The following is a 26,370-nucleotide window of genomic DNA, read 5'->3' as shown; positions in this document are numbered from 1 at the left end:
AGATATTCACTCATACTCCCTTATGCTCATAACAAAAATGGGATGTATAATCTAACGTAGGATCATAACAGTGAATTGGTTTTACAATCTGTAGAAACAAATAGCTTTGTTTTATCAAATGCAACAAAGATGCATAATGTGAGTCTTACTTTTGATAACTGTCCCTAACTTAAACTTGGCACACATGCACGCATACTCTCAAACTGCCACCACTTTCTTCTGTGTTAATAACTCCATGCAATACTGTGCATTTCTCTATCAAACATCTTTTATGCTCCATCCAGTGCTCTTTGGCTTCTTTGCTCTCTCACAAAGACATAAAGGAAACCAACAAACCAACAACAAAGCATTTAAGGATTTTGAAAAGCCAATCAAAAGGCTTTGATAAAGGTTCAAATGTTAGCATAATATAATAAGACACCATGAAGGAAGACCGGCTGGAGGCGGTTTTCCAAACATACTACCCACTATATGTCCTCCAAAAAAGAAAACCAAGTTGAGTTTCGCTGGGACATTTGGGAGTTTTTGTGTGCTCCAACACATTTTGATTAATTATTTATAAAAACATGAACACTATGTTCTTGCAAGAGGATATGAAACCCAATTAATGAATGAGACTGTGGAAAGCGCAAAAGAGAGAGGCGAAGAGAGAGGGGACTCAAAGCAGGAAGGGATAGAGTGAGAAAGACAATGATGTCCATTGACAGAGGTGAGCCTATCATCTACTCTGAGCACACAGAGAACACACACAAGCACAGACAGAGAGAGCAACACATATCAAAAATGCAAAAAAAAAGGCTGAGAAACATGCCTACACACACATTAATATGCATGTTAATGTATCTCAGCCCACTCCCAGTGAAAACCATAAACACAATAACTCTAATGTGCTCACTTACAGAGCTATAGAACAGTCTCAAGACAGAACTATGCCCCACAAACACATTCAGATTTGTGTTTGTTTTATTGTACTGAGATCACATACTATCAGATCCAAAGTCCATTGACCCACATTCCTATACTCGCACTAACCTACCCTGGTTAAAACTCACATTCTTTACTGATACAAAAACACACAGATGCAGACAAACAAAACACTTTCACTACCCTCTCCTACAGCAAAGCAGCAAACACAACCTTACCTGTAAGTTTTCAGTTCCTTTCAATCGCTCCTCTGTTTGAATGTCAGTCGACACAGACACACAGACACGCAGACACACACAAAGTTGCAAATACAAAACAAATACCTAGTTTGTGATGCTTTAGTCTGGCAGACAGTTAGGGTATAGTACTAGCAACTGACAAATAGGAAAACGAGCCAGGAGTGAAGAGATCAACTTTCTTCTCCAGTGGCAGCCAAACAATGAGGAGGGGGAGAGAGTTAGAGGCGGAGTTACAGCACATTCCAGCTAAAGCAGTGAGTAATGATGTCACATTCAGAAAAAAAACAAAAAGGAAAACCACAGAAGAAAGGAAACCGAGAAGCTGGGATATAAAGCCAGGACTAGATAAACAAACCTGAATGTGAGCCAGGCACGCACGCACGCACGCACGCACGCACGCACGCACATGATTATCTCTTTTACCTTCTCTCTGAGGTTGTCTCTTGAGAATGTGATCTGTTTTCAGAATTTTTTTTAAATCCAGAACTTCCCATCATGTCAAACAGATGCTGCTCTACCTGTTCTTTTAAAAATACTTGAAGTTCCTCACCTCTGCGTTGCTCCTCTTTCTATTTGGGTGTGTCTTAAAGAATAATAGACTCTGCAATATGTTGGTGTTACCAATGCAATTATGTGAAAAGGCATTGAAACAAAAACTGTCAGGAGTGCTGGCAGGCTGCTCAGTAAAGGTTTGTCTCTGCAAGTGTGTGAGTGAATATTGGTGTCAATGGTCAGAGTAGTGTGTGTGTGTGTGTGTGTGTGTGTGTGTGTGTGTGTGTGTGTGTGTGTGTGTGTGTGTGTGTGTGACACAATAAGACAACTTCCTTTACCTCCTTCTGCACATCACAAACAAAGTGACTCACACACAGTCACAGGCAAGCTTAAAGCTTGAGGGAAGAAAAATAGAATTCACAGTCAGGTGCTAACTGTGACTGTGTCTGTGAGCAATCCACGTTGTTTGTGGTAAGTGGGTTAAGCAGCTAATGAGTGACCCAGCAGGGTCCAACACAAAGACATTTACCGCACATAGTGGAGCACAGCACAGTGAGCACAAAGACATTTACCCCCGTCGCTAGCCGTTCAGAAACTGTTCCTAAGTGTCCTACTTTTGACTTTTACCAACTTTGTCATGTTGACAGGGCACAGGTATGCTTCTTTGTGACAAGGACAGATACACTGAAGACAATCCTGAGAGGGTTGTTGTCTACACATACTGGAATTCCTGACTTCATTGTAATGTCTCCCCTACATAGAGGCCACACTGCAGATTCTCTTACACCACTAGCATGACTGTATGTTTGCAAATACTGGTGACTCAGAATTAAGATAGAAATTCACAGAAGAACACATATCAAATATCACTCTAATTAATCTAATTTAGTACTCTGGATTACAATTATTACTGTAAGATTATTGTAATTGGGAGACTGTTCTTTAAATGTAGGACTTAATCAGAGATTCAGCCAGCTTTTGCAATCTAGGAACCTGCATTAAACTTCCAACAGCAGTGAGTTCAAATCAGTCCGTGGAAAAAAATGTAGCTTGCCTGAAATAGCTAGCTGGGAAAGAGAAAAACATCAAGCACTGAACGGGTTAACTGTAGACTGGCTACTTTATTGTCGCTGACTGGAGAAATGTATAACAACATACTTGTTATTACAGACTTTTAACATGAGTTTGCTGAGCCCTTTCACCCAAAAAAATGAATAAATGTTCCCCTTTAGTGCAATATTAGACTCTAAAAGTGTATTTACACCAAGGGACTTACTTATGTTTTATGTTCTTTTGAACTGGTTTCATATGAAAGGCCTGTTTTGTTGTTGTCTGTCTGTCTGTCTGTCTGTCTGTCTGTCAGTCAGGTCAGTATAAGAAAAGTCTGGTTACTTCTTTATTCTTGGAATCTTAGTCATGGTCTGAGTAGTAAGCATGCAGATGTACAGTGTCTGGTATGTGTATATGACCATGCATAATCCAGTCACAACTAAGCCTGTGACCCTCTATGAGACACATGCACACAGCTGCTGGAAAAAATCTTGAAGGAGGCACTGTATTGTGAGGCAAAGGGAGCAGTCAATACTACATTCAGCCGTAACGCATGAAGTGAATAAATGAATAAAGTCCAATGTAGTATAGTGGATTGCTAAACCAACCCTCTCAGCTGCCTCTTACTGTAATCCTCCCTACATACAACTGTCTTTCTCAAGGTCTGTTGACTAACTATATTAGATCTCCATAACCACAGGCAATACCGTGTGTATTATTCAAGTCCAAACATGAGGGTAACACAGACAAAAGCAAACAATCAAAGCAGTGATTTCAACTTACATTATCGAGCTCTCTTTGGTTTCCGTACAGAGGGTGGTACTTCCTGTATTTGCCCTGGCGGTATTTGTTGGTGATGAAGCGCCGTCGCTCTTCGCTGCAGCTAGAGGATGTCAAAGCTTCACTTGGTGGGACGTTAGCTGCCCAAAAACTGTTTACCTGCTTGTTGCCCAGCAACAGGAACACCTGCATCACAGGTGGGGTTTAGGAGAAGTATTTCCACATAAAAAAGAGTAGGAGGCATGTGTGTAGAGATGTGCACTGTCATCTGACGATATACACTGTGCAGTTTAGTAAGTATGCCTGTACATTTTTACTATTATTATTTTACTATTATTATTTTCATTGCATTATATTGGACCAAGTGTCTACCCTTATGTGTGTAAATCAATATAATGCAACACCACTACTTACTACTGCCTCAGAAATTACCACAGAGTTGAATCCAAACCGACACAACTTGATATTCTAAGCTTCACAACGGTTAAGTGCAGGGCCATTATTAGACTGTATTACATTATACAAGTGCACCTAATAAACTGCTACCTCAGTATGAATGAATCTGCAGCTCCATCTGGGTTTAAACAGCTATATATGAATTGGCCATGTGTTTTATATATATCTTATAGAGATAGATTGTAGTTAGATTAGATTGCAGATTATATGACATTTTATTCTGTATAAAAGAAAACTCCTGTGTGTGTGTGTGTGTGTGTGTGTGTGTGTGTGTGTGTGTGTGTGTGTGTGTGTGTGTGTGTGTGTGTGTGTGTACCTGTATGAGCTCCTCTGTCCAGATGTTCTTGTCCATCTTCAGACTGCGAACCTTTGAGATGCTTGGACCCAGTCCTCTGTGCTCTCCTGGAACACACACACACACACACACACACACATTTTTATGGCAAAGTACATACATACCGTTTAACAGTACTGTGAAATTCTACTGCAACCACCCTAATAACAGTTTTTAAACCAGGCAAATTGATATTATCCATGTCATTGCAACATACTGTACAGCAAAAATTAAATCAATCAATACACCCCTCCATAATTCTAACCACATTTTGAAAAGGAAGATACTCAAAAACAATGTACAAACACAGATGCACACACCAGTGTGTGCACACAACAGGTGAACACAACAATACACACAAATCCAAACACACACACACACACACACACACACATACACACCTGCGCATCGTTTGCAGACCACCACACACAAGTTGATGGCAGCCCATTCCGGCTTGGGAGCCTCACAGTCGGCACAGAAGCTGTTGCTAGGCTCTGCCCAGATCCGCTCTGCCACCTCGCTATTTGACAGCGCCTCATCTATCGCTTCCCGCATGGCGTCCACCCACTGCTCTCGCAGTTGCTCTGACTCTGCGATAAAACTGCGAAGAGAGACAAACACAAGGCCAAGTGTTATTGCCGACATGATGGTGTCGATAACTCCCAAGTAACAGAAATGAGAAAGCCTGTGTTTGCCGTGTGTGTGTTTGTGTGTGAGTGTGAAAGTGACTGTATCCTATGCTGATGAGCCCACTGGACACTCTTACTCTGCTCTTGTTTTGCTAAATATACTTGAGTCGAAGACTGGAAACTTTACAAACACATGCACAAATTTAGATAGATTTGTGGCTTGATGCATGTCTGAATCCTTCCTCTTCCCATCTGTCTAACACATTGGTTTCTGTTCTTTAAAAACACGTACACACACTTCTCAAACAACCAGAGTTGCAAAAATGCACACTTAGACAGAGACACTCACTGACTCACAGTCCAACTCTTATACAAATACGTACACAAGCCTTTTCAGATTTCTCCATCCTGTCAAGCTGAGCTCTTGCACTGCAGGCTGTACACTGTCAGCCAAAATACCACACAAGCACTTGTGCACACACATCTCCCTCACTCCTCTACACACACACACACACACACACACACACACACCTTCCTCAGTCCTCTACACACAGACACACGTTTGTTTCACTATCTTTGTGGGGACCCGTCATTGACATAATGCATTCCCTAGCCCCTTACCCTAACCTTAACCATCACAACTAAATGCCTAACCTTAACCCTTACACTCACCCTAACCATAACCTAATTCTAACCCTAATCCTAAAACCAAGTCTTAACCCTCAAACAGCCCTTTAACCTTGTGGGGTCCAGCATTTTGGGCCCCACAAGGCTGTGGAGACCCCACAAGTATACTGTATTCCCCGGTTTTTGGACCCCACGAATATAGTTAAACAAGAATACGCACACGCACACACACACACACACAGCTTTTCACATTCTCCGAAGATGTCCAGCTGAGGACTCTGAGGATAGCTGGACGGTGGGAGCTCTCAGTAAAATAACATGATCTAATTTCCATGAAGTATCCAAGCACCAAGACCAACTCAGCCATTTGACATACAAGGATGAATAATTAACTTTGCACTTGAATCCTTATGGGAAAAACATAAATCCATAATTGAGATGAAAGAAGTAATAATCAGACAGACTATGTAAAGTACATACAATTATGTGTATGCACAGGATACTTACAGAAGACACATACACAAAGCAAACATCCAGGTCAAGAGTTACTGTATACACTTGACAGAGAGTCTGTGTTGCATTTTTGTGTAGATACAGTACCTGAATATGCGGTAAGGTGTGGTGAGATCAAAGCCACGGCGATCTGTGTCTTTAACATTTCCTACATTCATCTCGATGGATGTGATACCCACTCCTAGACGATAGTCCTGTAAGAAAAAAATATATATATTTTTTTCTGCGTGAGTTGCTCAACTTTTTGTTTAAATATTATTTGAAATTGCTATTTTACATTAATGTTATGTTTTTTTTTATGTGGAGTAGGCTGAATAAATCTCCACTAGTTTATCTACAAATGTAACCTTAAAGTTAGATGATGATGTAAGTTAATATTAGATTGATTAAATTATCTGTATTTATTAAACTTAGATAACACTGTGAAATTTAAAATGTATTGTGTGAAGGGAAAGCTAAATAGAAATGAGAAAGCCTATGTGAGCCCTGTCATCATTTTATCGTTGCTTTTTGCAAAACTGGAATTATGTCAATAAGGGATTTAGCAGATTACTTTAATTTAATATTAGTTTGTAAAATAAAGACTGCAGTGGACTACTACTATGTGATTTGAACCCTCTGCTCATCTCTTCAGTCACACGCAGAGGGCCCTTACCTCCATGGTTTTGTAGAGGAAGACTTTATCTGAGGCGACAACAGTATAAAGTTTGGAGCGTAACCCTCTGAGCTCCAGATAGCCCTGATAATCCGGAGTCAACGGTGAGCTGGGGTTCATGGTGCTGCGCCAATAGCGCCCCCTGCTGCAGTCCTTCAGTACAGTCACCCAGTCGTTTCTCTCGCCTGGATGGATGTGTAAACACATGTATGAATAAACATGTTTAGTAAAATATGCATGCACAAGCCAACTGCACATGACATCTTACAAACAGTAACATACATTATTTTGAATGTCTACAGACAGACAGACAGACAGACAGACACACTCAAGACATACCTTCACTTTCAGCCCTGAAGATAAATGTTCGGTTGTTTGTGACGACCTCAAACTTCAGCTCCCCCACACTGGTCACATTAGTGATGAAGGCAGTAGAGATGATCCCCTTAGAATACACCTCCTACAACACACCACACACACAGAGTCAACTACTCTGTTAAACCGCTACATATCAAACATACAGCATGCAGGAAGTGTGTGTGTGTATGTGTGTGTGTGTGTGTGTGTGTGTGTGTGTTTTCATGCTTGGTTTCGTGTGAGTGGGAAAGACTTGATGCATCAGTGTATCTAATGTGCAATCCTAACAAAAAGCCTTTTTGAAGGCCTCTTGATCCTCTCACAGAACAGATACACTTTCTTCTTATCAAATACATCAATCCACACTGACTGCGAGACACACGACACACCTATGTGTGAAGCACGTCACCACAGCACTCCCCACTTTTTGCTTATCTGGTGTGCTTCGTAAAGTGTTTCATGCACAGGCAGCTGTTGATATCATACAAATCTCCCAGTGCGCTTATATGTTGAAACTTATCTCTATCTCTAATGATTCATCATGGCCCCCAGTTTTGCTATGAGCTTTACGGTTTCACTAACGTTATAGGCATACTTCCCCTACTCGCTACAGGGAGTAGGGTAGGGAGAGAAAATCAATACAATATGTATACATGGAGTCCACTTGAAAACTATTAGGTCTAAAGATTTCTGCTGTCAGTCAGCATGGTGACAGTTTGGCAAGCTGCTGTCCTTTCAGCTCCTCAAGAGCTGTGGTGCTGACAGCTGGTTCTGACCATGGCCTGTATAAAATATGGATGTAGTCTCAATGACGTCACCCTTAGGTTTCTGAAAAGCCAAAATTAAGCTTAAAGCGGTCGGCTTCCCACTGGCTCTGGCTATCACCATCTTGGCAGTGCCTGACATTGGCTAACCCAAAAATAGGCAAAGAGGTGGAGCGTGGAGGAAGCTGAGGCGGGCTGAATGAAGCCTACAGTCTATGCTCGACTAACTTTAAACCTGAATATGATTAAACGGGTGAGTTGTCATAAAGGGGTAAACTTAGCTATAGAGACCAAAACCGATTTTTGTACAAGGCTATAAGCATGAATTCTGCTGTAAAGTTGTACGTTTTGGGTGTCTATGGGGATTAATAATGCGTTCCATTTACCTCGGAAGTCAGAAGCCAGAGCTGGGAATGACATCACACCCGAGTTGACCGCGTTCTATTAAAACAAGCCGGATTTCACTGTGGGGTTAGCTCTATCCAGTTAGCCATTGTTAGCAATACCAGTTGATAACAACGCATTATACCGTTTTTTGTGGATACAAACAGTGTAGCAACATGTCCACAGATAAAAGTTGGACAGTACTGTGTTTAAGACTGGTTTAATGATACACAAATAAGACAGAAGTGCTAAATAAACTGTATATTACTACAGCTTTCACTCCTGTTGATGCATGGAGCAGCAATGTTGGCTTTTGCGGTCGGCTTGCTCAGGGTACTGTGAGGCGCTCTGACTTCCCAAGTCGGATATCCGACTTAAGGGGGCATGTTTCCAACTTAGAACTTCTAAGTACAAATAGAACGCACCATGACTCCCTTTTGGAGCCAGCCTGACGTGGCCACTTGATGAAATGCAGTTTTTGGCGCCTCCAGATTGGCTTTTTTTTCAGCACTGGAGATTAATGCTTGGTTTTGGCAACAGTGACGTAACATGGGTCAGCCTTGGGTGTGGATGGAATGCTTCAGTAGTGCTTGCGAGATTTCTAGTAAGAGTGACTACTGTGATCATGTGATAAGGTTACTGCTCATGTTTGTTGTCACCTTGTCATTGTCAAAGTATCTCAGGTAGTCGACATCCAGCTTTACCCATCGTCTCTGATAATAAAGGGCCCTGTGTACACACAAACACAAACATGTAGTCAAACGTGTAAAGTACCAAGTCCTTTTACTGTAATACAAGAGGAATTAGGATAGATGTTTTGCATAGTTCAACTGGATAGTAATTTGAAACGCTTCAGCAAAAAGTTTTATTACTGTTTCATTGCAACTATTAATACTACATGCAAAGCATATAAAATCAACTGTACAATGTTAAAGGTCATTTTGTGAATAATAGAATAAAAAAGGCACAAAAACGCTTAGTTGTATTTGTTCAGGTATAAAAACAGCGCTAACAGTGAAACCATACCTTGATCTTTTTGATGTCATGTTCAAAGTGTGATTGAGATAGTGCGGTCATGTACACAGCAGGTACCTTTGTGTTTTGGTTGATGCCCTCTACCTTAGCTTGTGTGTGTATGTGTTGTCATTCATACCCCTGAGGTGGATTCTTGTCCAGCCAGCCCTTCTTGATGACAGCGGCAAGCTGAGAGCTGTCGTCTTTAGGGGCTGGAGCCAGTCTGCCAGTGTTTGGCAGGTAGAAACTTCCTTGCTGATTGTCGATGCCCCCGTCCTGCCATGGGCTAGGACTTTGGATGCACAGAAGTAAGCACACAAAACACTCGGTAAATGATATTAACAGAAAGAAACCTGAAATGAGTGAATGAACACTGAAAAATTAAAAACACTCCTGAAAAGTCTAAGACAGCTTAGTCTACGAGTCAGGCCTCTACACTAAACTATACTAGTAAGACATGTGATTACATTTACAGATAACTTTATGGCACAGACAACTCAAATATAAGTAGTGTATTTTAAAATTAATTTAGTAAAACAAAACACAAAGTAAATATTCAAAGAGCAAAAAAGGCCTGAGAGCAATTCTGGTGGGTAAATAAAGATTAACCGGTCAGAATTCAAAACCACAACATTACATAGAAGCTATGTATGATTACCACAGTGATGTACTGGTGAAAAGGTCAAATCTGTCTCTGCAGTTGCTTGTTGGCTATATTTTTATTGTACAGCATAATTGTGAGTTTCTGGGTTTGTGGTACTGTTTGTTTTAATGCATGACTCACTCATCCTCATCCAACTGCTCGTCATCACTGTACAAAGAAGTGGACCGTTCCTTTTTCTTGGCGGGCACTTGCAGGGACATATCCTAAATGAGAAGACAGGCATCATTCACAAGGTGCAGGATCAGAAGAGGAAGAAGAGTGTAAAAGAAGGAAACATTCTCACTTACCCTGTCTGGTGCGTTCATTCGATGAACGCTGGGGAAAAACAAGTCTGGATCCTCGTATTCATCTGAATCATAATCGAGTGAATCCAGCCCTAAGGGAGGGGGTAGAAGATTAGAACAAATGGAGTTGTACTGCTTAAATGAGTCTTCCAGGGTTTGCAGGAAAAGCTTAAGGCACTGACATTATTTACAAAAAGAACATACACAATATGATGTCCTATCAAGAAAAGAGAAAAAAATATTACGCATACTGTTTTTCAAAAATTGAACAGTAACATTCTGTACTGACACTCAATAGGATTTGGACAACCCTCAATTAACCATAATGCATCAGAGCAATACTGTACAAAATAAACTGTATATGTAAAACACAAAGAACAGTATATAATAAGTATTGGATTTTGGAGACTTTGGGGATTGTAGTTTTTCCATTTTCAGTTGGGAAACAAATAATCAAAACTATACTGAAGAAGGCATCTGCCAGGACAGATGTACAGAAAAAATAGATCCAAAGAATGACATTTTGAAGCTACCTTTACCTGGCTCACACAACAACCCACAGATAAATTCAACATGTTTACATTCTTTCTCTGAGGGTTACAAGAAGTAATTCCCAGAAATGCAGAAAAACACTGATAGAGCAAGAGTAGGGAAATTTGGATAGAATTAAAAGTAAATACTCTTATTTACTTTTAATTCTGATTATACCAGTTACTCAAGTTACCCGATTCCTGATTAGAGTGTTAGCTGTAGATAGTTTGTGAACTGAGAAATGAAATGTTCTGGGAAGGTCAGCAGAGAGTGTTACTAGGCTAATACTGGTTTTGTCAGCGTGGTAAGACTCTCTCTTAAGAACTAGCTTTTCAGGCTGAGCGACTAAGTAATATATATTAAGGAGAGTCACGTTCCCTCGGCATTCCGAATAGGTTAAATAAACAACATCAAGTTGAAACAGCCATTTTTAGCGGAGACACTACAGAGGCGGTTTCTATAAAGCACTGGAATCTGTGCACTCTTGCAAACGGTTGAACGAAAACAGAGGTCGATGATAGCATGAACAATATCAGTAGAACTACAAGAAGGAAATGCATTTGTCTTCCAGGTGAAGGACAGTTTGTTAAAAAAAAACTTTTCTGGTGATACTACTGGTGTTCAACTATACTGAGACTAAGTAACCCTAAAAACTGTACCATCCGTTCCATAATGCCAACTCAGAGCTGATGTAATCAAACTAATTTAAACACTTTCATGACCTCAAAACAGAAATCTCAAATCATAGATCTTGTCAACTCACAATGAATAAGGCAGGGATGTAAAGAGAAAGCTGCAGTTTTAATGGCCTCAGTATTTATTTTTAGAAAGTTAATCAGCATTTTCAAGGCTCTCTTTTAGTTGTATTAAACTACTTAGTTTTTACACAAACGGCCTGTTTCATTTCTATACATTTTATTTACATGACATTTACAGTGAGAGTGAAAATGCTACTTTCATTGTGAGGCTACAGCCATGGGTCTACATTATCTATTTACTTTTAACAATACTTTTAATACTGGTACTCAGGTAAAAGTCACCTGAAGCAAGAAGATAATATTTGTAAGCACATAGGCTGATGTTGAGAGAAATAATGTGCAGATTTTGATTTTAGTTAAACAATATTTCAGCACAATTTCAACAGGAAGTGATGAAAGTCATGGTATTCCCTTCCTCTACTGTTTATATACAGATATGTAGGTTCAATATAATTCATAATTCACGCAGTGAACTATGAACACTGGTTAGAATCTGGCTGGGGACCGTTGTGGCATGTTGTTCCCCACCTCGCTCCCTTGTTCCGTGCTATTTTTTAACTATCACTATAAAATTAAGCAATAAAAAATATTATATGCTGATTATACTACTTACTGGACTCATAGGGAGGTTGGGTGACTCTCCTTGCAGGCAGAGCCGGCTGAGCGTCAGGTTGAGTTGACTGATGTGTGTCTTCTAGAGTTTGGGGTGTCCTGATGCGAGGTGGGACCTGTGGAGTTTGGTCTTTCTGCATCTCATCAGCGACCGTCTTGGTGGGAGAGGGGCTGGGAGATAAAGGGGTACAGGACAGGTCAACGGAGGTTTGGAGAGCATGAGAGGAGTCCTCGGACACCACGGTAATCGAAGGTCGGCTGAAACTGAGTCGATACATCCTCTTTAGGGAAGAAAGCCTTCCTCCCTTTGACATCCTCTTAATGTCTTGTCTTTTTCTCATTCCATAGTAAAAACCTCAGAGATAGCAGCAATGGAGATTTTACTCCAGGCACCAACTACAAAAAAAGTTGCTGGCAACAAAGTTACACAGAGCTGATGGTCAGAAGATACAACTCTCTAAAAACTGCATAATCAAAAAAAGGAAAAAAAAATGAATCACTCTGGTAAACGGTTTCAGTCCAAATTATTGACTGCTGCTCTCTCTTCTTCACTGGAACAAGAATTGTTACCAGAGCTTTGGCAAACCGGTGTCCCTCTGCTCTCCTTGTTAGTCTGACTGTTTTCTCTCTTTACTTCTGGTTTAAGCAGCAAGTCTGAACCTGCCTCACTCTGTAAGATCCTATCCCTATGTAAACATGACATGCCTCTCGCTCCGCTGTAAACACTCACAAAAACAATGTGCCACATGCTGATACACCAGTTGTACAATGTACCATGGTGAAACATTCCAAGGATAACAATTTCTATTACCGTCATTACCATGATTATCGCTATTTCTCTCTCCTGTCTTTAATTATATAATTGTCTTTAATTTTTTTTAAGGGCACAGGTGGGCAGGATCAAAAACTAGTTATTACTAAGCAGCATTAAAGCTATAGTGCGTAGTTTCTGCCTCCCCCATGAGAAATTCTAAGTAATGACAACAAAACTGTCAGCACGTCCACATGATACAAGCCTTCTGTGAATGCTGCACACTAAAATTGAAATAATGAATTTTACCTTGTGAAAATCTGAAGATCGAAATGAAGTGCCAACCTGCTTTTGTTTATGGTGTTTTTAGTGTAATTGAAGAAACAAAAAATGAAAAATACAGTTGATGGTTTACAATATATAGCACCATTAAAATGTTTTTCCTATCTCAGAACATACAGAAATGTAGGTTCAATAAAATCCATAACACTCAGTGGCTGAGGGATTATGATGCTGACCATGAACCCTGGTTCGAATGTTGCTTTTGCGGAATACAACAAAGCTGCAGAATACAGTTGATGGTTTGTTAGTTTTGATTAAATCCAAGACAATCCTGATTTGAAGTAATTTTGCTATATTTTAGCACTAATAGCAGCATTTCAAGAAAGTTAGCTGAATATTGTGGTAATACCGTTTATCATGACAAATACAATATGCTCCCATGTGTGCAATATTGTCACTTACAATACATACTTATCTATCTGCTTATACTGGATTGGGTTGTGGTGGTGGTGCCAGGCTAAGTATCTCACATGTACCTCTCCCTAGATACTCACTAGCTCTTCCTCGGGGATCCCAAGGTGTTCCCAGGTCAGATTGGATATAGGATCCATCCAGGAAATTTTGGGCTGGTCTCACACACCATCTTACCCTCAAATGAGGGTAAGATGAAAAAAACACATACACACAGGGCCAGTAGGTATAGGGCTGGGTATCTGTTCTTAACCCAGTACTAAATAGTATCAAAACTTCTCCAGTCAAACAATACCTGCATTTGATCCTTTATGTACCCAGATACAGAAATAAATTACCATTTGTATGGTTTAGCTCGCAGCCAATCAACTCAAGCGTTCTTTGATTTAATGCGACTGGCCCACTTTCATTTGATGGGGTTGGCAGTTCAGCGTGCCGAGATGCCACCAAAACATTGGTATGGCTATACTACACGCCTGTGGTGTCTAATAAAAATAAATTCATAAAATGTTGAAAGATTATTTCAAATTAAGTACTCTATTGGTATCGATATCACTTTAACGGGACTGGTATTGGTATCGTAATGTTGTTTAGTTTTTTGTCTTTTTTGATAGGATAGATAGAAGACAGAAAAGGGGAAAGAGGGGGGATGACATGCAGCAAAGGGCCAAGGGTCGGATTCAAACCCAGGCCGCTGGCAAGGACTCAGCCTATATGGGGCGCACACTCTACTGGGTGAGCTAGAGGTGGCCCCCTGGTATCCTACATCTTTAAACAATACCCAGCCCTCCTGATGTTACAAGGAAATTACACATTGTTCATCAAACATTATCAAAGCTCAGGTTTGCAAGGACAGATGAGCAAACCGAAAAAACAGCAACCTTACTATTGTGGTTTTGAATGTGAATACAATGCGCTTAAGCACATTGTCTTTTTTATTTTACACATTATTTGGTTATCCTAAAATATGTTCTTGTGGCATTTAATAATAATCTTTAGGTTAGTCATAGGGTTAGTCATTAATAAACCTAAACTCAAAAACTGTGAAATGAATTCATTCATACAATGTCCAACGACCTATATGCACTATTTCCATGCTAATTAAATAGGAAAGTCAAGAGTGGGTACACTGGCCTGGTTTCTATCCATCCAGTATTGTGAAAGTTCCTCTTTATTCCTCCCTCCTTTGTAAATTTCCTTCTCTTTTTACCTTGCAACGACATAAGAGATATTAGTCACACATTACAGCGAACAGCTCGAGACAAAACATAAAGAACACGTCACTTTGTTTCTAAACAAATCTTCAGTTTAGAAGTTCAGTAATTATGCCTGAGTGAAATACTACAAGAAAATGGTTACTGGTTTCTTTTACGTCAAAACGGGAAACATCAGTTAAATGTACTTTAGAGACAACCTACTGTAGTTGTTACAGTGAGCTGTGTCGGCTCAAGTCAAAAATTCAAAAATGGTTCAGTCAAATTCTCTGTCTAACAGAAATAAACTGCTCTGTTGTGTTTTTTAAGTGCCCATTTAAGGTGGTAAAACCATGTTGGCAATAGCTGTCAAAATACCTACCTACTTATATAATATATGTATATAGTCAGTTATTAGGAGGCAGACCACAGACCCCTGTGGACAGATTGCATTGTCATGCACTTCGGACAAGCACGAGAGACTAATTAATGAAGTAGCAAACCATATTAAACTTGACTCTAAATATGTAGTCTATTTATGAGTTCTTAGTTTAATAATAAACCAGAAAATGATACACAATGACAGGAAACTGACCTATTGACACAGTTCCTTCTTTTTCTCAGAAGAGTGCTGAGAGAGGGGTTTTAGCTAGATGCTATATTTAACCGGCCCTCTGCTAGTTAAGAGATGACTACAGGCTGGAGAAACAATGGCCACTCATTTCTCCTCCCATACTGTGTTCATGTGAACTTACCCTGGGCACATTTTTACACTTTATTCTTAGATCAGCAGATATAATAATAATATCTAATGGATCCTTTAGTTGTTGGTTGGTGTTGACAGATGAGAACTTTCTAGCTAACTTGTGCTAATGTGTTTATTGTAGAACCTCCCCATGTTTATCTTAAATACACACACAATGTAGCAGTTTGGCAGTCAGCCAACCAAGTTATTCTATGCTGTGGCAAACAGCCAATGTACATTATTTATAACCTCTGTTTAAAAACCGTTAGTATGTCATTGCTGATAGGGAGTGCTAACAGTGAAGCTAAACAGCAGTTTTTCTGTTAGAAAACACCTGCTTTCCATAGCAGCGAAACACGCCAGGGATGCCTTTGCAAAATCCCATTTTACTGGTTTTGAATTCTTTACAGACATAAAAAGGTAATACAGCAATACCAGTATCAGTTCCCTAAACGTGCACAGCCCCAGGACAGGGCAGGATACCTGGTCTAACAGGATCATTAAAACAAAAACTACCTTACTCTGGTCAAGGTGAAACAAACTCAAGTAAACACAATTTTCACTGCTGATAACATAACATTCCAACAGCACCTTGTTTTCTATTTACTGAAAATAGGTTTTAATCGCAAAACAAAAAACATGAACACAGCAGTAAAGAAAGGCTTCTTTGTTTGAAAGGCTAGCACAGAACAGAGTGAGTAGGGGGATTAGAAGGTAAGAGTGCATGCTAAAAACATTACCGACTGACAAGACACATTTAGAGAAATGATTAGTATCAATGTTACCTGTCCCAAAATGTTCAAAGGGAGTCCTCTTCCATGACGATTAAACAAATCTTAAAACACGCACACATCGGAGAGGGAAAAAAAGGAGGAAATGACCAGTTAACCAGAAGATGGGGGGGATGCAACGAAGCATACGGACAAGGAAACTAGAGAGTGTGAACGTGTGCTAGTCGAGGCTACAAAAAGTCTGTAGGCATTTCCTGGTAACAAATCAATTTTGCCTTTATCTCTAACCCTCTTTCTCCCTGTGTCACTCACACAGGCTAATAAGAAGGAGAGTTTTTAACCGCTCCATGTTGTTCTCCATTGTAACTTCCTCCCTCTCTCTGCACCTCGTTTCCCTTTAAAACAGAGAGAGAGAATATGCATATGTTGCTCATAACAGAAGTACTCCATGAGGCAAGGTTTAAGTTTCTTTTCCTTTACTGGTGACTAGACACAGAAAAAAGAAAGAGTTTCTAATTTTGCATGCCATTATCAGGAAGTACACAGACATGTGATAAACGCCTGCGACAGACTCATCAGTGAAACAAGTAGAATATTAATAGTCTGCCATTAAAGGGAAAACGTGCAGCCTCTTTGTTGTGAATATGTTGCATTCCTTTCTGTAAAAACTCTGAACAAAGCCTCTCACATCTGTTTTAATTGGTTTCATAGATTTGTATGATAAATTGTTACACTGTTTTCCTTCCTGAAGATTTATCTGCGTGAACCTACCTTAAATCAATCCTCCTCTGGTGCCTCTCCCCCCTTATCTATCTACTTTCACGTCATCAAAGTGAATGGAGCGATTGTTAGAAAATGTATATATCCTTGTGTGTCTTGTTAAACCTTTAGAACATTGTGAAGTGAACCATGCTTTGTGTCACTTTGTTTTCCGAGGGCTCGCAACTGCTTTCAGAGTCAACTCACAGAGGTCAAGCCAGTAGATGATGAACCACAAAACAATCAGATGATGGTGATCGGATTGTTTCATAACACTCTTAAAAGGAGAATTCCGGCCAATTTTGACGTTAATCTTGATCGCTATAGCTATGCAAGTACTTTCTATAAAAAATAAAAATAAAAAAAACCCGACATGGATCGATCCTAGCAAACTGGTGTTGCTGCAGCTACCTCTATGAGCGTCCCGTGAGCTAAAACGGCAGTTGTCGGGGCAAGTTTTAGAGTGCCTTTGTGCCTCTTAACAGACACAAAATGCAATTAATATGTCTGTGCCACATGAACAGGGCCCTAACGTGACAACAACATGCGTTTTCAACTCGGACTGTAAGGTTTAGCCCCATGGTGGAAGGAGGAGACATGGTGCTTCGATTTATTTCTTCCCCATTCACAGGGAAAGTGCAGTAGTGCAAGGATGAATTATTACAACATATATCAAAAATAACAAAAACAAAACAAGGAAACTAAGTACAAATTATTCAAATTATCATACCAAACAAATATTAAACAATACAAAAGCCTAAATCAGGCCCTGACTATTCCGCACGCACGCACGCACGCACGCACGCACGCACGCACGATCCCAGATCCCTGCTTGAAGATGAGAACAGGTGAATGAGACATGCAAACATTTGGATGACCTTGGGTAAATCCAATAACCTAAAATAAATAACTTGAAATTAACTGTGTATGTGTCGTATTTATCAAATCATGATTTCTACTCTTTCGACTAGTACTTAAATACACAGAAAGGAAATAACATGAATTGACAAGCCATGTGTCCATTGATGCTAGCCCACATGCTAATGGTAATGCTAATGCTAACAGTCCTATGCCAACGCTCATGCTAGGGTTAGCTTAGCATGCTAGGACCAATGCTACCACTGGCTTAAATGAAGGCATGGGGTAACCCCATGACACGGACATTGTTTAAATTCACCTACCCTGTCTCGATCCTGCCGGTGGGTATCTTGGCCTGTTAGCTGCTAGCTGGTAAATACTAATATACAAGTGTGTTCAGTCAGGCTTTTGTGAAAATCATCATGCAGCAGTTCTGTGTGTATTTGTAGCTCATCCATTTTGTGTGTGATCGATCTGGTGTTTGTGAGTAGGAGGCTTGTCAGTGTTGATCTGGGTGGTAGTTCCCTTAGCCCGGCAAGCAGCCTTTGTCCCCGCTTCCTCGCCTCCGGCAACAGACAAAAATCCCCAGAGCGCCCGGTGGTCTGGTGGATGTCCTCCAGAGAACAGATCATGCCTTCACGGCAAAAATTGTAGCCTATTTCCCCCCTCAAAAATAGGTAATTGAGCACTGTAGTGGTTATGACCATATCAGTGACTATGTAACTACATGGAAACGGGATAAACAATGTCAGTGGAGACTCTTAGAGGTAGCTGCAGCAACTCCAGTTTGCTATAGGACCGATCCATGTCAGGTTTTTTTCTATAGAAAGTACTTGCATATCTATAGCGATCAAGATTAACGTCAAAATTGGCCGGAATTCTCCTTTAAAAACACTAAATGTCTTTTACAGACCCACAATTTTGCATACACGTGTACAAAGAAGCAAACAAAATAATGCACACACACACACACACACACTCTCTGAACAGGTCTTGTTCACGTGTTTCTGTATTTAAAAGGCCATTGAGCTTTAGGTTCATTCAATCAGTCTATGTGCTTCTGTCTTTCAGTTTTGGGAAGGGTACGATTTGAATTTCAGGAAGTGTTTAAAAGCCAATAACATTTTTGGCGTCTAAACAGCTTAAAAAAAAAAAAGTTGATAAGAGATGCAGTTTTCCATCTTGTCCAATAGGTGGCAGCACAGTCCTCAGAACTAATAAACGTTTAACAGAGGTGAGATTTTTCTTCATTTCTCAATTAGATGTATCTTTCAACACACAAAAATACACAAAAACACACATCACTGACAATCATTTACATTATTCTGTAATTTTGCCTTCAATACAGCACCCTCACACACTCAGAGGAACAGCATATTACTAAATCTCACTCAAAGTTAATACACATACAGTACACAGTGGGAAAGACAGGTAACCTCGTCCTGTAGAAGCAGAGAGGGGCCCATTTAAAACAGAGGGGGGGTGACTAACCAGATTCTGTTGTTTTATTTTTAAACTTTTTTAAAAATTGTATACTTTGATAAATGACAGATACAGGCAATGTGAGATAAAAAAGAAGAGTAGTTTTAAATCCACAAAAAGGACAGGGATGGTCACACCCCTTAACTCCACTCATACAAGTCACACGTCACACGGTGCAAAGGTTGTATCTGTAATAAACTCAGTGAGGCAATTTAACTGTTTTCTTAAACAAAAAAATTATTTAACAACAACAGCCAAATAGCAAACTGCATTAAAAGTTGCACAAAGATCCATTAAAAATGATAGTCTTACCTGTTTGTTATGGGAGACTGTGCAGGAAACCGGTGTGGGATTGGTGGAGGGCCTTTAGGTACTGCCCCTGCTTTTGGAGGGAGAGGTGGAACATTTATGTCATCGCTGTGGGAAGCTGTGGGGGAAACAGGTGAGATTTTTCTTCCTCCATCACTACCCAAAAGTTGGGCAGGTAGCTGAATGGCTAAAGTCTGAGGCCGAGTTAGGGCAGAGGGGACGTTGGGAGGGTGGAGAGGTGCATGTGTGGGGTCATGGGTGGAACTCTGGGATATAGCTCTGCTATGTACAGCTGGGGCTTTAACCGCATGTCTGTCCAGTTTGGGGGAGGCAGGGGTTCGAGCAGGAGGTGAGGGGCTCAGGGGAGAGGTGAAGCGCTGTGGAGGGCAGTTGGGGGTGCTTCGTGGAGGGACAGGGGGTAAAGAGGTGTCTGAAGTTGGAGAGACAAGTGAGTTGAGGTCACAGTCCACTGGAGCACTAGAGCGAAACCTAGTTCTTTCTTTAGGCACAGGCCTCTCCTTCTCTCCATCTATTCCTCCATCCCTCTCTTCCTCTTTTCCTCCCCTATCTGCTGTTTTTCTTTGTCCAGGAACTGGCTTCTTCTCTCCCCCTTCTCCACTTTCCTCTTTCATCTTGGCCATGTGTCTCTCCCTGGGGACTGGTTTCTCTCTTTCCCTGGGTGTAGGTCTTAATGTCTCTCCATCTCTTTTCTCCCTTTCCTTAGGGACAGGTTTTTCTTCCACTGGTATAGGCACAGGTCTCTCTCTCTGCAACACCTTGGCATGTCCTATTTCCTCCAATCTCTGATCTCTCTCAGACTGTAGAAGGTGAGAGTGTGTGTCAGATTGTGTGTCACTGTTACCAAGTGTTTTGTTCAGGCTAGCGAGGATGCGTCTCTGGTGACCTGGCAGGGTGATGCCCATCCGCTCCAGCTGATCTGGTGTGAGGTTGCGACATTGTCCTAACGTTGCCAGCCCTTCACTCCGAAATGCCTCGGAATACTGCTCCAGACGAAGAACACATAACCAGTCCCACACAGTCAAACAGGAATCAGTCTGAGACATGATTGATGTGTGTGAGTGCAGCATGTGGGAGGGCAGGCCTATTTCCACAGAGAAAATGCAGACACCTCAGATCATGGCTTACACAACCTGTGGAAGAGAAAAAAACAGTATAGAAAAAAGCACTGCATCATTCAAGGAAATAACTTTTTTTTTTTTTAGGAGGAACAATTAAAGAAAAGCACACATCAGCGCTAAACAAAAATATTTTTTCCTGATTTAAACTGAAAACTTAGTTTTAGTTCCTAAAAATGAATCCTTGTGTGTCACATTAGTCTGATTATAGACCAGAATATGATAATACTTCCTGCATACTACACTATTTTGAGAAATCCGGCATTGGCAAATGGGTTAATGTATAAATACATGAAATCATTTTGCGTCCTGAAAGACAAATAATGATAATGAGGATGACAATAGTACACATCCAAGAGTTGCCCATATTTACAGACTGTAGTGTCAAAGTTGTGTGTGATAAACTGTTGTCACCTCGGTGAAAAGAGGAAATTGTGTTAATCCCTCAACAGTAAGATCCCCTATTAGTTTAGTCATTTTTATAAGCAGTCATTTTCAACAGCATTTCTGCTCACATTAGTCCATGTATACAGCTTGGCCAGATAAAAACACACTGTGGATTGTGTATTGAAATTGCTCCTGTCAGTCAGATGATCGTATTTGATTTCAATGACTTAAAAGGAAACTGCTGTTAGATCTGTATTCCCTCTCTTATGTGTTACACATGAGAGTTGCCATCACACGCATCACAACCACAATAGCATAGGACAACACACACCCACTCAACCACCATTCTCTCATCCTCTGGACGTAGGTACAGGTCCTTGCGGTGTATGAGAGCTCACTATGGCAAAAGCCTGGTGCCTGCAGCCCTAAACAAAACGCCCAGATAAAACACATCAGTGCTACTTTCTCTGTCTGTGTTATTTTGTGTCATTAACGTCATTCTGTTATGTTTGTACTTTCATTTTTCTGTAAGCGTGCTGTCCATAATGTACAGTGTTGTAAATAAGAATTTCCCTTTGGGGACAATAAAGTCTAAGGTCTAATGTGTAACACATGTCTCAGTGCTGTATTAGCATAAATCGTAAGAATTACTTAGCCTAAAGATTATTCCTTTTAAGCACCCAACACACAGCCAGTACTGTAGCACTATCACAGAACAGACCACTCTGAGAGGAACTGACACAAAAAGTATTGGCACACACAGCACGTTCACATGGACTCACTCAATTCTCTCTACATCTCTCGAACACACACTTGAATGCCGCATTAGTGGATTCAAGCTCAGCTTCCCACAAGGTATCTCTTTCTATTAACACCCTCTTAACGTATCATCCACTCAAGGTTTTGGTTTTCTAATAGAGTACGTCTTAGGATATGAATAATGTACATCAGGACAGTGTTTAAAATGTCCAAATAGGAGGATTTCTTTTATTTCACATGCAGATGAGTCACAATGCCAGGCCATGATTAGCAAACAGTAGGCAGTGCTTGCTGCCTGCATTCACATGATGCAAACCTGCCTGACTGTAAGAAATAACTCAGTAAGACTGTTGTTGTTGTTGTGATGCATAAAAGCTATGACAAAAACATCAGCAAAAATGAATACTGACAATAACTTTGGGCCATACCTCTAAATGCGATGTTGTTGCTGTCAAAATCATTAATCAAACACCTACTGCATTCACCACATTTTATCTCTCTGCCTCATACTTTTGACCACAATGGCTGCTGGTTTCCCAGACAGAGCCAGTCTTTCCTCAACATAAACACACAACTCAATGTGGGAGCCTCTATACTGAATATTACTTGTATTAAGGCACCTTATACAGTATGTGCGTAGACAGCCATCAGCACATGTACATTTGATTGCAATTTCTTTTCAGTTCAGCTCAATACAAGGTCCACTGATACCCCTAATCACCCTACTGGAGAACTACTTATTTTTTAGCTCCTGAGAATTACACTCACCAAATTAGAAAGAGTCTAATTTCTTTTACACACATTATGACAAAAACAAAAAAAAATAGGAAATTTGCTTGAATTAGCCTTTATAATATTTCTGTAATATTTTTTCTTCATGAAGGCAGCATATCAGATAAGATTACATTCAAATATTCCAGGGAAGGTAGGTACTCTATACTCTTATTAAATATAAAAGGCGTATCTGCACAGGCATTATTTATCTAGTAGTTAGTTTACACTTAGCATCTGCTTTAGTATCTACCTTTTACAAAAACCTACACTGTCTAAAGTCGACTGAAAACATGCTGATTATTTTTAATGCACGATGTCTTGTAAAACAACAAATTATGAATGCAACTTTTCATTTGCATAACTTTGATGGTTAAACTTTAAATTCAAAAGATGAAATGAGCGAGCACAGAGTAAACCACACTATCCAGTCTGAGACATGCAATTCACCAGTGTGTGAGTATGTTGAAATGACGGCATTTCATTTCCTGTTAAATGTTTCCTCTAACAGGGCAGAGACCACAGAGCACAGGGACAGGGTGAATCTTGCTCTCTGATCAAATGCAGTTCCTATTTTTGAATTGAGGAACTGTTCACTCAGAAACACGATGAATTACAGTATTATTTGTCTTTAACCGTCATTGGAGGGTTAGTCATAAACTAAATACACACAATCAAATAATTACATTTGAACACTGTGTGTGTGTGTGTGTGTGTGTGTGTGTGTGTGTGTGTGTGTGTGTGTGTGTGTGTGTGTGTGTGTGTGTGTGTGAGACACAAGTGGTAAAATGCTAATATAGAGGGTGAGAGATGGAACTGTGTGTTATTCAAACAGAACTGTTTTTCTCACACTATTAGCATTTAACACTTGTGACTTGTTACTGTCTTTAAGGAGGTTTAGACAGTTCTGTTTGAATAACACACAGTTCCACCTCTTAGTGGTTGGCAGGCTGCCATTGTAAATAAGAACCTGTTCTTAATGATTTGCCTTAAAAATAAAGGTGAAATAAAAAATAAAATAAAAAGGGCAGCTGAGTTCTGCAGTCAGTAGCCCCTTAAGTTAAATGTGCTATATAAATAAATAAATTGAGTATTTTTTGTAATTATACAGGTGAAGTATGGAGCTAAAAGAGTCTCAATAAAGATAAATGCACACACTACATTCACATATGCACACACAGGATTCATACATGCACACACATGATTCATAAATACACACCGGATACACAAATGCGCACAAAATTCACAAATACACACACAAAATTTAAAAAGCACAGAAGATTCACAAATGCATACAAAATTCACAAATGCACACAAAATTCATAAATGCACACAAAATTCACAAATGCAAACAACATTTACAAATGCACACAAGATTCAGAAATGCACAGGACAAGATTCAGAAATGTATTTCTGATGCACACACAAATATATCTTGATTTACAAACTGCTTGCGGTCTGTGAACTTCACTGCATTTGCGTGTGAATTTTGAGACTGCACTGACTTGGCTCGATACACAAATGCCTTTTTTTAAACAGGGAATGTTCTGCAACCAATCAGATATCGCCCTTGTTTTAGCCAATCACAAGAACGCACCCCACGTGGGGGATTGTTTACTTATAAGCCAATCACATGAACGCGTTGAATGTGGTGTAGGAGTCATGAGGGGCTTTCCGACCGGAGGGATTTTTGCAGTTCTTAGAACTAAACGTTCCGTTTACGTACGTTGCGACAGGAAAAATTTGGGGAATTTTAAGTTCCTCTGGCCTCAGTTTTTTAGCTCCTACTTCAGAGCAAGGTCTTTTCCCTTTTCCCTTTTCCTAGGTGTACTTGATTGGTCGAACTTATAAGTCACGCCCACTGCCAACTCGGAACTTGCAGACGGAGCAACAACCAACAACGGAACATTTTTAACAATTTTCACCATCTTATTCATCATTAAATTCACTTCTGACAACATTTTAGGCGAGAAATCAACTATGTAGAGGTCAAATATGGGCCGTTTTACAAAGATTAATGGCTAATTGCAAATTTTGTCCGACTGTGTGTCGGGAGTTCAGCGGCAGGTGCTGCCTGTGTTGCTGCCTCGCCGCCCGGCCTGCCTTCCTTCACAGACCCCAGCCTGCTGGGAAGTAGATGGAGCTCCGTCACGGCTGGCAGCCCACGGCACTCCATACCCGCGCAAAGTCACCGTTTTTTAGGTTAATGGACTACCAAACGCCGCTCCAGGGCCTGCAGCTCCCCTCTTCCTGCTAAATGGCCGCTGTGTGTGAGTGAGAGCACGGTCAGCGAGCTTGTTACGCCCGCAAGCTCTTACTGCAGGTTCCAGTTAATCTCATAATGGATATGTGTGTTGAGTTATTTAAACAAACGATCATGGAAATAAACGCCTCTTGTCCGCGAGTCTCATTGATAGAGCCTGCGGCTGGATGGAGCTCTATCAATGAGAGCTAGCTAGCCTCCTCTTAGACCTCTGAAACGAAACCCCTAATGTTCACAAAAAAGCATTACATTGAAATCGGACACCATAGTTAGCTTTATAAGACCTTGGGGTAGATGTTCTATAAGTGGCATGACGAAATTCAAACTGTAAATATACGAAAATGATGCCGAAAGTGTAGCAACAATCTTTCCCATAGGATTAAATGGGACACATAGCTAGCCTAGCTAGCAGCTCCTCCTAAGGAGACCCCTAATGTTCACAAAAATGCATTAAATTGAAATCGGACACCAAAGTTAGCTTTATAAGACCTTGGGGTAGATGTTCTATAAGTGGCATGACGAAATTCAAACTGTAAATATACGAAAATTATGCCGAAAGTGTAGCAATAATCTTTCCCATAGGATTAAATGGGACACATAGCTAGCCTAGCTAGCAGCTCCTCCTAAGGAGACCCCTAATGTTCACAAAAATGCATTAAATTGAAATTGGACACCATAGTTAGCTAGCTTTATAAGACCTTGGGGTAGCTATTTTATAAGTGACGTGACGAAATTCAAACAGTAAATATACGAAAGTTATGCCGGCAGCTGGCAGCCAGCCAGCTCCGGAGCTCCACGGAGCCCCGAGCCCCGGTCGTCCAATAACCAAGAAACGGTGACTTTCACTGGGTATGGAGTTTGCCGCTTTCTCGTCAGACTGTGTGGAGCTCCTAAAGTTGAGCAAAACATTGTGAATTACTACGAGAATGGATGACTCCACCCACATAGCGCTGTGTGAACGCGTTCATGTGATTGGCTGATTTCTGAATTTTGTATGCATTTGTGAATCTTCTGTGCTTTTTAAATTTTGTGTGTGTATTTGTGAATTTTGTGCGCATTTGTGTATCCTGTGTGTGTATTTATGAATCATGTGCGTGCATGTATGAATCCTGTGTGTGCATATGTGAATGTAGTGTGTGCATTTATCTTTATTGAGACTCTTTTAGCTCCATAATGAAGAGGCTGTTGCAATAATCAAGGCATGACAAGATAAAAGCATGTCAGATAATGTCCGAGTCTTACCTATAATTTTTTTAAGGTGATAAAAACATTGAGAACATTGAGATTTTGTTGGAACAGGCATTCAAACAAGCAATCCTATAAAGAACCCAGCAAACCAAGCTCAGTGGGTTTATCTGGAGGGTACACGTGTAGTTAGTCTAATGTAACATAACAGTTAAAAGAGA

The 26,370-nt window shown here is 40.4% G+C and overlaps 1 protein-coding gene across 4 annotated transcripts in view; it reads right to left on the bottom strand.

Moving 5' to 3' along the window:
* The window catches only part of LOC116045550 (arf-GAP with Rho-GAP domain, ANK repeat and PH domain-containing protein 1), a 64,854-nt gene that overhangs the window by 24,258 nt on the left and 14,226 nt on the right, over nt 1–26,370 (bottom strand). For 2 of the 4 annotated variants that reach the window (XM_031293234.2, XM_031293235.2), the window contains exons 2-13: nt 19,652–20,799; nt 12,069–12,238; nt 10,170–10,258; nt 10,003–10,085; nt 9,358–9,510; nt 8,864–8,933; nt 7,039–7,159; nt 6,700–6,884; nt 6,132–6,238; nt 4,677–4,876; nt 4,258–4,343; nt 3,489–3,671 (exon numbers count right to left, since the gene is read on the bottom strand). In XM_031293234.2, the coding sequence (XP_031149094.1) occupies nt 3,489–3,671; nt 4,258–4,343; nt 4,677–4,876; nt 6,132–6,238; nt 6,700–6,884; nt 7,039–7,159; nt 8,864–8,933; nt 9,358–9,510; nt 10,003–10,085; nt 10,170–10,258; nt 12,069–12,238; nt 19,652–20,736 (2,532 nt within the window). In that variant the 5' untranslated portion in view covers nt 20,737–20,799. Of the gene's footprint in view, nt 1–3,488; nt 3,672–4,257; nt 4,344–4,676; nt 4,877–6,131; nt 6,239–6,699; nt 6,885–7,038; nt 7,160–8,863; nt 8,934–9,357; nt 9,511–10,002; nt 10,086–10,169; nt 10,259–12,061; nt 12,239–16,294; nt 16,533–19,651; nt 20,800–26,370 lie in introns of those variants that run through there. The other 2 variants (XM_031293236.2, XM_031293237.2) reach the window with 2 other exon arrangements.

The sequence above is a fragment of the Sander lucioperca genome, chromosome 5 (genome assembly GCF_008315115.2).
Source record: "Sander lucioperca isolate FBNREF2018 chromosome 5, SLUC_FBN_1.2, whole genome shotgun sequence".
NCBI classification, from domain to species: domain Eukaryota; kingdom Metazoa; phylum Chordata; class Actinopteri; order Perciformes; family Percidae; genus Sander; species Sander lucioperca.
The sequence above is the reverse complement of the archived record's forward strand: the minus strand, read 5'-3'. Positions and strand labels throughout refer to the sequence as shown.